Source organism: Primulina tabacum, chromosome 14 (assembly GCF_025594145.1).
Source record: "Primulina tabacum isolate GXHZ01 chromosome 14, ASM2559414v2, whole genome shotgun sequence".
Lineage (NCBI taxonomy): Eukaryota > Viridiplantae > Streptophyta > Magnoliopsida > Lamiales > Gesneriaceae > Primulina > Primulina tabacum.
The window spans coordinates 36,984,716-37,002,214 of NC_134563.1; the positions used below are offsets into that span (position 1 = coordinate 36,984,716).

The 17,499-nt window shown below is 30.5% G+C and overlaps 1 protein-coding gene across 2 annotated transcripts; it reads left to right on the plus strand.

Moving 5' to 3' along the window:
- The first annotated feature begins 1,129 nt into the window (after positions 1-1,129).
- Positions 1,130-4,897, plus strand: LOC142525355 (ent-kaurene oxidase-like). Of its 2 annotated transcripts, XM_075629629.1 has the most exons (9): positions 1,131-1,263; positions 1,353-1,550; positions 2,133-2,293; positions 2,998-3,159; positions 3,247-3,387; positions 3,474-3,728; positions 3,899-4,060; positions 4,151-4,345; positions 4,430-4,897. In XM_075629629.1, the coding sequence occupies exons 2-9, from the start codon at positions 1,403-1,405 to the stop codon at positions 4,739-4,741; spliced, it is 1,536 nt and encodes a 511-aa protein (XP_075485744.1). In that variant the 5' UTR covers positions 1,131-1,263; positions 1,353-1,402; the 3' UTR covers positions 4,742-4,897. The 2 variants fall into 2 exon arrangements, with proteins under 2 accessions (XP_075485743.1, XP_075485744.1); XM_075629628.1 differs by having other exon boundaries at positions 1,130-1,550.
- Positions 4,898-17,499: the final 12,602 nt, after the last annotated feature.

Below are 17,499 nucleotides of genomic sequence, written 5' to 3' on the forward strand. Positions count from 1 at the left end.
AAACATACGTCAATACACTAATATTACCATAAATCTAAGGAACCCAGATTTTAAGCAAGGCTCCTCGGTGCCGGTGGAGAATTTAGGGATGTAAATGAACCAAGCCGTTTGCGAGCTATTCGAAGCTCGGTTCGATAAAAAGCTCGTTTGAGTTCGTTTGTTAATCATATCAAGTCAAGCTCAAGCTCGATTTTGAGCTCGAAAATTAATCAAACCAAGCTCAAGCCTAAAGATATTCGGCTCGTGAGCTCGCAAACATGTTTGATAATATGTTCGCGAGCTCGAGTTCGAGCTCGGCTCGTTTAGGTGGCTCGTAAGCTTGAATTTGACTCATTTGTTGAGTTGACAAATAAAAATATTAGTACTAATGTCAATGGAAAGAATTGAACACAAGACAAATAAAAATATTAGTATTAATGTTATTATGAACTTTGCATGATACTTGACTAGTTGTTATTGGAGATGATTTTGTAATTCCTGATTTTAATGGATTCTTTGACGTCCTCCCTACTTTCTCAACAGACTTAGTTGAAGTATTAAAGGGGTGAAATTATTTCATTGTTATTTATATGGTGACATCAGTCTATGATGAATATTCTAGATGTATTATTTTGGAATGTTCAATATATATTGATTTATGTTTTTTAGCTCTTATTTGTGTCGTTTTGGTTATTTAATAATGAATTTACGTTTTTATGTCTGATTTAAAATTAGTTTATAGATATATTTAATTTTTAACAAGCTCGAATCAAGCTCAAACTCGAGCTCAATTTTATGCTTTACGAGCTCGAAAACGAACTGAGCTCAAGTCATGCTTGTTAAACATGCTAAACGAGCTGTTAATGAATCAAGCTCGAGTCTGGCTTGATTAACATGCTAAACGAGCTTTTAACGAGCCGAGCTCGAGCTTTTCCCGAGCTTGGTAATTTCAAGACAAACCAAGCTCGAGCCTGATAAAAAAAGCTCTAATCGAGCTCGAACTCGAGCCTCAAACAATCTTAAACAAACCAAGCTCAAGCCTGATACTATTTGGTTTGGTTTGATTTGGATTGTTTATATCCTTAATGGAGATCATATTATGCGAACGTGTAATGTTTCCTGTATATAATAAAATATATGCCAAAGTGGACATCATAATTCTTTGCCATGATTAAGCCCACGAGCACAATTCCCTCGACTGTCCAAATTCAAGAAACGACAAAGGGTGGTGCCGTCTTCTTTGTCTGGAGAGCCAATGCCTCTTTTATCAGTTTTAGTTTAATTGTATGACATATGATTTCCTTTTATCGTTTTCTGAGTTGTTTTCCTTCAGCATATTATCAGGAGCATCAATGGCTCAATAAATTTCGCAGAAACTGAGATAAATTTTACTGAAATCTTGAAAAAAGAGTATCTGGGTTGAATGGATACGCTTCTGAATCTTCAAGCTCTGCCTTTGGGAGCTGCGATTGGTGGTCCAGCTATTGCTGTTGGTGGGATTACTTTGTTTTTCATCAGAGAATATGTGAATGATCTAAAGAAAAGATCTTCTGGCCACCTTCCTCCACCCCGTAAGTCTTTTCTTTTCTTTTCTTTTTTTAAATATTTAACGGTTGATTTACTTTGTAATGGGAAGGATCGTGGGTTTTAGTTAGTGATGATTTAGTAAATTTTGGTTACAATTATATTCATTTAAGCTTTTTATTAATTTCACTTCAAAAGTTAATGCAGTGATTTAGACGTATATTAGAGACTGAGTGGTGCGAGATTTTTGCCCTTCAAGCTCGATGCATTTTATGATGACATTTTTCATTTATATTTGTTCAATGATTTGAACTAATTGTGATCTGATTAATCAGTTAAGGTACCAACGATCATTTAATCAGAGAGAAGATATGTCCTGAAATTAAGAATATTGGAACCACTTCAATGGTGATTAGCTTCTCAAATATCACTAGCATTATTCTTGTAAAAATCATGTGTCTTTCCTCAGTACAAGAATCATGAGTTCCTGTTAATGCAAAAACTTCATTAAACCTTGTTTAGTCTTTGCGTAGTAAGTGAGACAATAATGGTGAAAACACTCGTATCGGTATATATTTTGTTTCGTTATACATTACGTAGGAAATTAAAGACTAGCAAACCCAATGCAGAGGTGCCAGGTTTACCAGTAATTGGCAATCTACTACAATTAAATGAGAAGAAACCGCACAAGACATTCACCAAATGGGCTGAGAAATATGGTCCTATATATTCTATCAAGACGGGCTCGAACAATATGATTGTTCTCAACTCCACAGATGTTGCAAAGGAGGTAGATATAAGTTCCTTATCTCTCAAATATTGGTTCTCATTAAACTTGTAGTTTACATATATGGTAGAGCATAAATCTAAGATGTTTTAGTGTTGATGTGCAATTTTGTCGATAGAGCAGTCGTCCAATCTCTTTTGATGTTTGTATCTTGACCTTTCATCAGTGCATGATGAACTAATATCATAATATCTTGAAATGGAATGGCTTTGTCATTGTAAAGATACCAGAAGGGACAAGAGTGAAATGAATTTTAGGTGTTATATTTCTTTTGAAACTTATACGCGCTGTTGGTTTTGTGTAACTTGTCTTTCATTTAAGATTTTGTCTGCTGGCTGTAAAAACTTGATTATTAATTAATCACTCATGACCAGATTCATTTTCTCGGGCTCCGCTGCTGAATCTGAGTGACAGTTATGTTGCATATATTTCATCAGATGGACAAGTTCAATCAATTCTTCCTGTGCAAAAACATATGGTCATAGATTATTTTATGGAGTACTCATTCTGATGCTAATCTGGAATGTCAACTCCGATGGTTGGATTACAGCTCTAATAATGCTGCCGATGAATTTAGTTTATTTATTTCATTGTCTAAGCTCAAATCAACATAGTGGCAGCATAGATAACATGTTTTTTGACCAAATATATCAAAAGATCGAGTTTCCAAAAAAAATTTTACTTACACATGCTTCATTTTGCTTTAGGCTATGGTGACGAAACACACATCCATCTCTACACGAAAGCTTTCAAATGCATTGAAGATCCTCACGTCTGATAAAAGCATAGTAGCGATGAGTGACTATAATGAATTTTACAAGGTAGCCAAACGTCATTTACTTACGAGTACCCTTGGACCAAACGCTCAGGTTTGTTATGTCAAAGGTGTTCACCTAGTCACCTGTATGGTTATTCATGTTGCAAGTGATTATTACTAAATACAATTGTTATGGCAGAAACGTCATCGTATTCATAGGGATGTCATGATACAGAACATTTGTGATCGGTTCCATGCTCATTTGAACGTGCATCCTCTTGAAGCTGTTGATTTCAGAAATATATTTCAATCTGAACTTTTTGGATTATCACTGAAACAAGTGAGCTCATCCACTTCCAGTGAGTGATATAACATTGTGTTTTCACCAAGTCCCAAAATTTTAGAAACAATTTCTTTGCCACATAGGCTATTGGAGAAGATGTGGATTCCCTTTATGTGAAGGATCTTGGCTCTACGTTGTCTAGAGGGGAGATATTCAAGATTTTGGTACTCGACCCAATGGAAGGAGCAATCGAGGTGGATTGGAGAGATTTTTTCCCATATCTAAAATGGATCCCGAATAAAAGCTTTGAACATAAAATTCAGCAGATGCATTTCAACCGGCAAGCTGTGATGAAGGCCCTTATCGAGCAGCAGAAGAAACGTATTTCTTCAGGAGAGGTATTCAAGACCTAAAATCAGGATGGATCATGAATTCCAAAGGGAGAGAATCAATTAATTTTTAGATTTTTTCTTTCTTTCTCAGAGTGAACACGGCTCTCCCTGTCTGCCCGTGTCTCTTAAATCTATTTTGCTCTCTGCATTAAATTAATGATTAAAGATTGTGGCAGGAACTCAACTGTTATCTTGACTATCTGTTATCGGAAGCAAACACATTATCCGAACAACAAATCCTAATGCTGCTTTGGGAAGCCATTATTGAAGCATCGGATACTACATTAGTCACCTCAGAATGGGCTATGTACGAACTTTCTAAAGATCCCGAGAACCAGGTTATTGGACTTTTGTGATTTCTTCTAACCATATCTCTGTTTTGGTGTATTTTTACATGACTGTGCTATGATATTTTTTTATGTAAACAGAGTCGTTTGTTGTCGGAAATTCAAGATATATGTGGACTCGACAAACTTGAGGAAGAGAAGTTGTGCCAACTGCCCTACTTGGCAGCTGTTTTCCATGAAACAATAAGGAAGCACAGTCCAGTTCCTATTGTCCCGCTAAGATACGTGAATGCAAACACACAATTAGGAGGTTATGATATCCCAGAAGGCAGTGAGGTTATTCACAATTTTCTTAACCTCTTGATATATATACTTTTTGCGTAATTATGCGTAAACCATAGAATGGAATTATATCTGAAGGTTGCTATAAACTTATACGGATGTAACATGGATGAAAAAGTGTGGGAAACTCCCGAAAAATGGATCCCCGAGCGGTTTATAACCGGAAAAGACGACACCATGGAATTGCACAAAACAATGGCTTTCGGAGGTGGAAAGAGAGTGTGTGCCGGCTCTCTACAAGCGATGCTTATATCTTGCGTGGCTATCGGCAGATTGGTGCAAGAATTCGAATGGAGACTGAAGGATGGGGAAGAAGAAAATGTGGATACATTGGGGCTAACCACTCATAAGCTTCATCCGTTGCAAGTCAACTTAAAGCTCAGAAACTGATGTAAATATCTTAACTTGTATTGTGCCCCTTTTTTTTGTTTTTGGATGAGTGCTCTTGCTGTGTGATTATGTTGTGAACCAACATGAGAATTTCAGTACAATTTATTGTTGGTCTTTTTTCTATATAGTAGCCAAATAACAATATCTATTGAAAGATATGAATGACATAAAAGTATTAGATGGATGGGGATTGTGAGAATCAAATGTGGATGTTGTGTGTAGTGTCGTCATACTTTTACACAAAATGAAGTGGAATAATATAATTTATCACACAATTGAACTTTGATGAATAAAATAAAACATAATTAATCTATTTATTTATCTATAAAAGTATGGATACTTGAAAAATTTTGTAATTGTGAACGGACATAATTATCCTTCGCATGTTTATTTATTTTCATTATTCTATATATTATTATTATTATTATTATTATTATTATCTATACATATTATAAAAGTGTGAATCAAGGTCATAGTTTTTCTATTGTGTATTGTCAACTTTGTCCTTAGTTTGTATATACAGGAAAAATTTAGTGAGGATGTTTTTGTCAAATCAGTTATTATGATAAGGACAAAATTGTCAAACTACATTTATGTTAGATAATGATCAAGTTCCCAAAAAAACTGAAACTTTAAAATTCTTTGATTTTTATTTTCTTTTAGATGAATTGAACAAACTTTTTTCACAAAAAATATTAAATTGAAAATATTGAAATACCAAAATATATTGGTTTTATTTGCTTATAGATGAAGTGAAAAAGAATTTTTTCACAAAAAACTTAATTTGTAGATTTTTTCACAAAAAAGTTAATTTGTAAGATTAATTTGTTTTATTTTCTTGTAAATAAAGTGAAAATATTTTTTCCACAAAAACTTAATTTGTATAACGATATGATGTTAAATATATTTTATTTTACGTTCATTGAGATTAATTATTTTAAAATGAAGAATTAAACTAATGAAGCCAAATAATTAAACTAATTTTGTTTTTGTTTTGATAAGGTTGGTGTCATGAAAAAGGTTCGATATTTAATTACATTTACAAAATGATACAAGAATGATCAGATATAAATATAGATAATCCTAATAAATATTTCATTGATATTTATTTTATCTATATTTCTTTATCAAAAAGAAAGTCAACTAATATTGTTCAAAGCCTTGGTTTATTTTGAAAATTTAACGATATAAGATTGAATAATATATTTGTATTAATTTTAACTATATTTTTCTCTTTTTAAAGGCTAGAAACTATAACAATTATTTTATGAGAGATTCTTGCAATTAACGAATGATTATTTTTATGAGAGATATATATTGACAAATCAGTTATAGTTTTTGTAACATTAAAAGATATATCTTTGAATGTAAATTTTTAAAATTATGATAAATAAATTTTTATAAAATTTATTCATTAGCAATACTCACTACTTCTCCATAGACAAAGTCATAGTTATTTGGTTTTTATTTACTTGTAAATGAAGTGAACAAATGTTTTTCACAAAAAATATTTGTTTGAATGTGATTTATTTTATTTTGTAGATTTATAATCTTTTGAATGATTTTATATATGCAAGACGTTTATCTTTAATTTGGTGAGGAAGTTTTTGTAAAATCAATTATTATGATGATGTCAAGATTATCAATCTACGTATGCTAGGCAAGGATCAAGTTGCCAAAAAGATGAAAACTCCAAAATTCTTTGGTTTTTATTTTCTTGTAGATGAATTGAACATATTGTTTTCCGCAAAATATTAATTTGAGAATATTGAAATACAAAAAATCATGGGTTTTATTTGTTTATAGATGAAGCGAAAATAATTTTTTCCCAAAAAAATTAGTTTGTACAATATTGAAATACTAAAATTCTTTTGTTTTATTTGGTTGTAAATATAGTGAATTTTTTCCACAAAAAACATAATTTGTGTAAGGACATGATATTGAATATCCTCTATTTTTGCATTAATGTGAAATTTGTTGCAGCCTTCTTTGAATTCGATTTGAACACGTTTCGTTCGGTAACTGAATTTCAGAAATTGCGAATGTTCATACTGGAATGATGCAAATAGATGCATCATTCGACATTTCAATGTATCCCATCCCATTCACAAGCTTCTTCTTGTAATTTCTTATTTCTTCTATTAGTTCTATAATATTTGTGAGGTGTTTGTTCTCATGTATTAAGAGAGTGTGTGTTCTCTTTGGAAGCACAGTGAGTGAGTTGTACATCGTAAAATATTATAGTAGAATTCTTTTCATCTTGCCCGTGGTGCTTTATTTTCTGGATTTATTATCTCAAATTCCGCACGTGGGACCAACAAGTGGTATCAGAGCCTTGTTTTAAAATTTCTTAAAATTATGAGTATGCTCTGTGGTTGCAGCCTAGACTGATCTTCCACATCAGAAAAGATTTTTTGAGATTTTTTTTATTAAGGCGGGATTATTTTGTTCATTCTACTAAATTGTTGTAGACATAATGGCGGGCAGGTACGAGATAGCAAAATTCAACGAAAGCAATTTTATGCTGTGAAAAATAAATATACAAGCAGTTTTAAGAAAGGAGAATTGCTTGGAGGCTATTGGAGATAGACTGGTGGAAATTACGGAGGATGGAAAGTGGAACAAGATGAATGATAATGATATTGCTAATTTACACTTAGCTATAGCCGACGAAGTTTTGTCAAGTATCTCTGAGATAAAAACAGCCAAAGTTATATGGGATACTCTGACAAAGATGTACGAGGTCAAGTCACTACACAACATGATTTTCCTAAAGAGAAGGCTTTATACTCTTCGGATGGCGGAATCCTCATCGATGACCGACCATATCAACACACTAAATACTCTATTTGCCCAACTCACTTCCATGGGGCATAAAATAGGGGAAAATGAACGTGCGGAGCTTCTTTAAAGTCTACCAGATTCATATGATCAACTTAAGAGAGTGTGTGTTCTCTTTGGAAACACAGTGAGTGAGTTGTACACCGTAAAATATTATAGTGGAATTCTTTTCATCTTGCCCGTGGTTTTTACCCTAATAATTTTTAGGGGTTTTCTACGTAAATCTCGGTGTCCAGTTTATTCTTTATTTTCAGGATTTATTATCTCAAATTTCGCACGTGGGACCAACAAGATGACCTTATAAATATTTCGTGAGTATTTATTCTATCTATTTTTCTTTATAAAAAAATCCAACTAATATTTTTCAAAGCGTTAGTTTATTATTAAAATTTAACAATATATGATTGAATACATACAGTTTTACTAATTTTAACTATTTTTCGTCTTTGTAAAGATCAGAAACTATAACAATTACTTCTTTGATGATCTTGCAATTGACGAAGATGTATTTTTATAAAGGATGGATATAAGTAAATCAATTATAGATTTATGTAATCTGAAATGACATATCTTCGAAGGTAAATTTTTAAAATTATTATGAATAAATTTTTACAAAAATTATTCATTATTGCTCAATATTTCTCCTTATGAGTTATAATTGATAATAAGAAAGGTCAAATTTATTTGTTTTTATTTGCTTAGTGAACATATATTTTTCACAAAATATTAAATTGAATATGATTTGTTTTATTTTGTAAATCTATAATCTTTTGAATGAGTTATGTATGCGAGTAGTTTCTCAGAAAAAAATTAATATATACAAATTTAATACTTCCAATAATATAGTATGAAATATAAAAAAAATATGTTATCGTAATTTTGAATTTTTGTATTTAAATAACATATTGCATAAATATGTTATATCATTAAGAGTTGAACACTTTTTGATAAATATAATAAAATATTAATTAAATCATATTTTGTCAGTTGTCTAGAAGATAGAATAACCAAAATTCATTGATTTTATTTGCTTGTAGATTAAGTTAAAATATTTACAAAAAATAAATATAATTTGTAGAATACTGAAATAACATTATTATTGGGTGAACTTAAATAATATCATAATTAACATGAAATACTACTATATAAACATGAAATGAGTGGATTTGAAGTTTATGATGTTACTTCTCTAAATAACAAAAACACATTTGAATGTATTGAAATCCTTCCATTCAAGAATAACCTTAGATTTATAACACATAAAATATTTAAACAAATATCTTTTGCACTCATTTTATAATACATGTAGTACAAATTATATTACATTGAATTTCCTACGGATAATGCTAAAGGTACAACCAATATATCGTACTGCGATATTTACAACAATTATATCGTGAGATTTTATTATTATCTAATGAGATTTTATATTTAATTTATCATGAGATTTTGATAAATGAAATTTATGTATTGATTTTTTTGAATTGTAAGAATTATTGTACAAATTTGGTTGTACATGTAGCATTACTCATTTTCTATCGACTAATATAGCATGAAATCATTAATATATAATTTTTTTGTAAATTAATCTCTTCTGATCTCATTTCTTTAATAACAATTATTGATAATAGAAATGTATTTTCACGTGCGTCGCACGTGTCTTTACCTAGTTACCTATAAAAGTGTGGATACTTGAAAAAATTTTCAATCGTAAACGAACATAATTACCTCACATGTTTACTTATTTTCATTATCAAGTAACATATGCCGATAATTTCACAATTGGTCTATTAATTATTAATAATTAATACTAATTAACCATATTTTATGGTTATGATTTTGTTCTTTTGACTTTCTACCCTTTATCTTTTTTCACTATAATATTTAATTATGTCATATTTCATTCTATTTTATTTTTTTAAAAAAATAGACATAATTACCATTCACATATTTACTTATTTTCATTATCAAGTAATATATGTGGTAATTTCACACTTAGTCTATTAATTAATAATTAATACTAATTAACCACATTTTATGGTTATGGTTATGGTTTTGTACTTTTGACTTTCTACAATTATCTTTTTTCATTATGATATTTAATTATGTCATATTTCTTTCTATTTTATTTATAAAACAAATTATACATTCAATAAACAAAATTTGGTAATATTTGAAATATCTGCCAAGAATGTTTAAGATTTAGTTAATAAAGGTCTTAAGGTAAACTCAACATGGTTTTCAAGAACACTGAAACCAAAATCAGAACTAAAATTTTTTTGACTTCAGTTCCAAAATCAGCTCTCATAATATATAAATTTAAAACATTATTGTTAAAAAATTAATTTCATCATCTCACATATTGTATAACTATTTTATTTAATATTTAAAAATGGATAATAATAGCAATTTTTTAAAAAAATTATATGTCAGACAAATTTATAAATTCAATGCACAAAATTTGGTAGTATGCGATATTTTAATTTATAATTTTTAATTTATATATATGTTTTTTTAATTATTTTTGAAATTTTAATAAAATAAAAAAAATCTACAGTCAAGTAGGTGATAGAAATATTGCATATAATTTGACTATGATACAACTCTAAAACTTAAAAACAAATGATTTCAAATGTTCAATAATATGACCTATTTCATATTAAAAATGGATCATAAAAAATAAATAGTTTGAAATATCCAATGTACATACATATATAAGTACTAAATACATGCAGATAATAGTGTGAGTGTTTGTGTTTATATATAATAGTGCTGATATAAATAAATTGTCTATGATATAAATTCTAAAAACAAAAGGTCAAAAGTTTGTAGGAGGATAAATATTTTTAAATCAAATATTATGAGTTATATTTTAATATTAATATTATTGTTTCAATAATTTAACTATAATAAGAAATTTAAAGATTAGTAACACTTTTTTAAAAAAATTATATATCTAACAAATTTATACATTCAATAAACAAAATTTGGTAGTATTTGAAACATCTTCTAAGAATGTTTAAGATATAGCTAATAAAGGTCTAAAGTTAAACTCTACCATGGTTTTCAAAAAAAATGAAACCAAAATAAAAACTAAAAATTTTCTTGATTTCAGTTCCAAAATCAGCTATCATAATATATAAATTTAAAGCATAAATGTTAAACAATTAATTTCACTGTCTCACATATTGTATAACTATTTTATTTAATATTTAAAAATGGATAATAATAGCTATTTTATTAAAAAAAAAGTATATGTGAGACAAATTTATAAATTCAATGCACAAAATTTGGTAGTATGCGATATTTTGATTTATAATTTTTAGTTTATATATTTGTTTTTTTAATTATTTATGAAATTTTAAGAAAATAAAAAAAATATACAGTAAAGTAGTGATAAAAATATTGAATATAATTTTTTCATGATACAACTCTAAAACTAAAAAACAAATGATTTCAAATATTCAATGCTATGACCTATTTGATATTAAAAAATTGATAATAAAAAAACAAATAATTTGAAATGTCCAATTACATACATATATAAGTACTAAACACATACAAATACATAATATATATATATATATATAGTTAACAATAAATCTTATTATTTTATTAGTTTTGATAATATTTTGATGAGACACGAAAGTTATTTTCTACTATAAAAAATAATATATGACATAATATTTATATTAAATATAAATTATAATGATAATTGATTAACATCTGTGAAAGTATTAGAGCTTTTACATATTATATTTTAACATATTTATTTATTTTTTTTTGAATTAAAACTAACTAATTTAACAAATACAAAAAATATCATTTTTTTGCAAGTTTATTTTTTTGGTTATATTTCAAATTTTTATGTGAAAATCATATCGGTAGTTTAAAATTTATACTTAATAATTTTTATATGAGTTATTAGATTTTATTTGATATTTATCATATAATCTTATTTAAATATGTATTTCGTTACATATTGTAACGTCCCAAAAAAAAAAAAAATCCGAAGGACCACGAGCACCACATGCATGCAATTTATTAAATTCTTCGGTATTTTGTTAAAATTATTTTAAAGCATTTAAATACATATTTATTCCATGAATTTGTGTTTAATTCACGATTTATTTAAAGTTCATGATATCTATGATTTTATTCTAAATTATGTGTTTAATTATTTTATGCATTTAATGCATAATTCATGCATGTTAGGATCTATTTCACGAAATTTTAAAAGTACATGATTAGGGTTTTTAGATGCATTTCGCACTCGAACGAAGAACGGAGACCGGAGAATTTTCAAGAAAATTATCTTTATTTTACGATTTATTTTTATAAATTATTTTTAGACACTTTTAAGTGGATTTTTCAAAAATGGTATTTTATTGGATATCTTTACCGCAATTTTTTTTATTTTTAACGGTACGCAAATTTGATCGAATCGGGGGACTTTTTAAGGTTTCGGCTAATATTTTCAAAATCTTTTCAACATGAAATATTTTTCGGGAGAGTGTTTGGATTTAATGAGCCTACTTTTAAGGTTGTTGGGCCTAAAATATTTTATTTAGTTTTAATTATTAATTAAGGCTCATTAGTTATTTGATAACTATTTAAATAATACTAATTAACCCTAAAACCCATTTTTAACCTAAACCTAATCTTCCCAGCAGCCGACACCCTCCCCCAGCTGTTGTCACTCTCGTTTTCAGCAACCATCACCAGCTGAAGGCCACGGTTTTTTCTTGTTCTTGCATCCAAAGATCTCCGGCGCTTCTCTCTTCTTCCTCCTCACGTTGTTACATTTACCAGGCACGCTTTGTACCATTTTTCTGCATCATACACGTCCTAAGTACTGATGATTGTGTTCATGCATAAAAAGTTTCGATCTAAGCATTCCCATGAAAGATCTTTTCGGTTTCCTGTGTGTCTTGTTTCTTTTGAGTGTGTTCACGTCTTTTCTGGTGTGTGTGTGTAAAGGGCTGCCATGTTCAAGCTGTTAAGGGGTTGTGCGAAAGGGGCTAGGTGCTGTCATGGAGGCTGGGGCCGCGATCTGCCCTTGTTGGTGAGTAGGGTCGATGGTTTTTGAAGTTTAGGTGGGAACCTTGACAGCCGAGAGTGAGGAGTGCTGGGTTCAGGAGATGTGAGCGTCCCAACGGTGCAAGCACCCTTCCTAACTCTGGACCAGACCCTGGAGGGGGCTGAGCTGTGGTCTGGAACTGTGCGAACTCATATGGGCAAGATGGTTCGATCAATCGAGCGAAATGATGGCATGGGGTGTGAGTTTCTCGTGTCCCGAACGCGTGCGTGCTAGGGTGTGCTTGGGATTGGGCCGTGAGTTTTATGGGTCCAGAAAGATGTCAATGTGGAATAGGAGAGGTTGATGGGTGGTCGGTCATGCAAGCTAGGATTGAATTATGGAGCATGGGTCCCTTTAAGGTCAAGCTTGTTAACTGCTGGAAATTCCAGCAGCTGTTAAGGGTCTTGTTCGAAGGTCTAAGGGGGCTAGCTTAGTGTTTTTAGAGCCTTTTAGAGGTATATTAGGTGTGGTAAAAAGTTGGGAAAAATTTGATTAAGTTTTGAGTCGATTCGGGTTAAAACCGTGACCCCGGTCCAAGTTTTAAAACGGATCGGTTAAGTTCTGATTTTGGCTCGGGTTTATGTCTAGGAATACTTTTAATTATGTTTTGGGATATTTTAAGGAGTTTGGTAAGCTTCGGGTCAATTTTAGAGGTCCATGGGTGAAATAGTAATTTTTGGGTTTCCAGTGGCAAAATGATCATTTTGCACCCGGGGTGAGATTTTGGTCATGGCAGCGCCCTGAGCACAAATTCATGATATTTTAAATGTTTATGCAACATGTTTATGATTTTTACGCTATTATGATAATTATGGTGCATGCTTGGTTTAAAGGAAAAAAATTATGTATACGCATTCTTTTAATTAAGTGATGAACATGATGACACGTTTTGAAGGAAGTGATTTAGTTGTGACTAACACGATGACACGATGACATGTAAGGCCCGGGCTCAGTGGGTGGGTAATGCCGTCGCTGATGTCCCTCGCCGCCGGGTACCGCGGTTACACGTAGATGGATCCATCAACTGAACTCTGAGTAGGCAGCTCTGGTGCGGTGACACGACCCGAGGGCCGCATGTTTTCCGCATTATGATTTATGAAATTTGAGAGGAGATGAACCTTTTGATACGTTGACGATTTTAAGCTTTTTATTCGTTTACGTTTACGTTTGATTTTGGAGTAGTTTGGAAATTTTAAAACTGCGTTATTTTTATTGTCAAATATTTAATATCATTTTTAAATGTTATTGCGAGATTGCGAAGCTTTTATTTTTTTAAAAAATAAATGTCTAGTAGAATTTTAAAAAAGAGCAAGACGTTTCAGTTGGTATCAGAGCAAGGGTCCTGTATAGGGTTGTGCCACCGCCAGCTTCTGCCGCTCAGTCTTCAAGCCTCAAGTCTGTAAGTTTACATGTTTTAAATGTTTTGAAAGTTTTAATGTTATCGCATGCATGTTTACATGATAAATGTTTTTCAGTACATGTTTATCCGGCTTTAAGTTTTGGGATTAGATGCTTTAAAATTTTTATGCATGTTACAACATGTAATGAGAAATTATATGATTTTCATGTATGCTGGTTTTGTGGTGGAATTGGACATGATTAAGATTATGGCTAATTGGGCGTAGGGAAAGGTTGGAATGAATTGACTATATTAATTTCGGGTAGTAGTACTGATGTTCTGCTCGTGGGTAATGAGTTAAACTTGAAGATTATGAATGATTTTGGGACTTGTAGATTTTTTAAGAAAATATTGACGTTTCGTGGTTACTAGTTTAATTAAATTTTTGAGGATTCCATGTAAGAATTAATGATTCGAAGATTACGACGATCTTTCGAAATATAAAAACGTAGAATTTATTTGGGATGCATGTTCTACCTATTTTGATTTAAGGATTGAATAACACGAATTGAGAATTTTAAGGACCTAATTGTAATAACCAATAATTGAGGACTTAAGTGCAAAAATAAAATTCTAAGGGGCTATTTTTGAATTAACCGAATTTTGGGATTAAATTCTGAGTTTTGGGAATTTTAAAGTTTAATGAGACTGAAATCGAAAATTTTTATGGCGATAAAAAAAATGCAAATCGAAGAGTCATAGGGCCAAAAATGTAATTTTCGAGGACTTTAAGGGCCAAATTGCAAATTCTAAATTTTTGAGGATTAAATTCGAACTTTTGAAGAACACATGGGTCAAATCAGTAATTTTTCGAAGATAGAGGAGTTGATTTTCGGTTGAATAAGTTTAAAATTTTTGAGCTTTATGATACGGAAAACCTATAAAATGAAATTAGGAACACCTAGGACTTATGGGTAATTGCTGAATTTTTGGTATTAAGGACAATTGGATAATATTCGAGGAAAGTAAGAATTAATTTTACAATTTTGAGAAATTTTGGGACTTAGTTAGCAGTAAGTGAGAACTGAATGATTTAAATGATAGGAATTTTCGGTGATTTAGGCTTGAAGTAAATTTAGAACTTTTAGATATCTGAGTTATAATATTATAGGGAATGTTAATCAAGGACATTGTAGGATGAATCAATCTTGGGCTTAAAAATTTAAGCGTTGGTGAATTAATGTTGTGGCAAATTAATAATTTAATGTGAAGACGATATAAGGTAAAGTTGATCGATTAGTTAAGTTAAAAGATTAGACAGTAAGTTAACTTATTTTTGGGAGCTTAAAGTTTGATATATCATAAGTTTTACTCATGATCTTATCAGTTAAGATTATACCTTGTGGGAATTTAAATTTTTTCTAGAAACTTGGGTATGATTGATGGTTAGGTTATTTGATAGACGCATGTAAGAATTGAGATAAACACCTTGTCTTGAAGAATTTTTGTAAGTCATGAAGAAACTTGAGAATAAGTGAATATGTGCGTTGGAATTATGTTATCCAACACTATTTGGGTTGCGTAAGTTTGAATTTCAAATTTAGGGGATATGTAGTCATACGAAAATTTTGGGTGAAATAAAAATAAAAGAGAATTAGTTGTGTTCAACATAAGTTATCAATGGACGAATGTTAAGATTTTTATCGAGTAAGAAATCTAAAACCTTGATATGGGGATTCTAGAACTCTACGGGTTATAAGTGAAGTTGATTTATTAAAATTATTCTAAGGCTACCATGGGATGACTTAATAAGTTTTATACGCTAGTATGTATTAAGCATTGAGGATACGTAAGATTGTGACATTCGTTTCAATGAGGAAAATCCAAGGGGCCTTAGGCCTCAACTATATTGTAATTGGAAAGGAAATAGTTTAAACATGTAATTGAGGCTAGAAGGATTTTATTATTTAGGTAAGAGATCGATATGGTATATTTTGGGTTTATGGATTATTATTACTCAAGGTTTAAGATTTGCAAAGATTTAATATTTGGGATGTACTTGTAAATAGTAAAGTTAAGTAAGATTGATGTCGTAAGATAAAGATTCGATTCAAGGATCTTAGGCTAATATTATTATAAGGTTGAGATAAAGTTTAAATTTGGAGTGTATTATCGAGGATATGAATCGATCAGTAAATTTTGGTGTTAAAATTTATTAGGGTGAACTGCATAAATACAAATGTAATAGATCAATGAACATTATGGGTATAGTATAAGAAAAGTAAGACGCAATGAAAATTCGGACTGTCATTTCTAATATTGGGAAGTTTGAAAAAAGTTGAAATTCGAGGTTATAGAAAAATGAAATTAGGTCACCATGGGTCGTTATAAGTTGAAGGCAGAGTTTATCGGGACCGAGGAGACATATGGACATCTTAAGATTTATTATTTTATCAGAGTAGCGTCGCGGAAGTATTGACTATTGGGATACTAGAACTAAGTCTAAACTTTTTGACTACCAAGGATAACCGAATTTCGGGGACGAAATTCAATTTAAGGGAGGAAGATTGTAACGTCCCAAAAAAAAAAAATCTGAAGGACCACGAGAACCACATGCATGCAATTTATTAAATTCTTCGGTATTTTGTTAAAATTATTTTAAAGCATTTAAATACATATTTATTCCATGAATTTGTGTTTAATTCACGATTTATTTAAAGTTCATGCTATCTATGATTTTATTCTAAATTATGTGTTTAATTATTTTATGCATTTAATGCATAATTCATGCATGTTAGGATTTATTTCACGAAATTTTAAAAGTACATGCATTAGGGTTTCTAGATGCATTTCGCACTCGAACGAAGAACGGAGACCGGAGAATTTTCAAGAAAATTATCTTTATTTTACGATTTATTTTTATAAATTATTTTTAGACACTTTTAAGTGGATTTTTCAAAAATGGGATTTTATTGGATATCTTTACCGCAATTTTTTTTATTTTTAACGGTACGCAAATTTGATCGAATCGGGGGACTTTTTAAGGTTTCGGCTAATATTTTCAAAATCTTTTCAACATGAAATATTTTTCGGGAGATTGTTTGGATTTAATGGGCCTACTTTTAAGGTTGTTGGGCCTAAAATATTTTATTTAGTTTTAATTATTAATTAAGGCCCATTAGTTATTTGATAACTATTTAAATAATACTAATTAACCCTAAAACCCATTTTTAACCTAAACCTAATCTTCCCAGCAGCCGACACCCTCCCCCAGCTGCTGTCACTCTCGTTTTCAGCAACCATCACCAGCTGAAGGCCACGGTTTTTTCTTGTTCTTGCATCCAAAGATCTCCGGCGCTTCTCTCTTCTTCCTCCTCACGTTGTTACATTTATCAGGCACGCTTTGTACCATTTTTCTGCATCATACACGTCCTAAGTACTGATGATGGTGTTCATGCATAAAAAGTTTCGATCTAAGCATTCCCATGAAAGATCTTT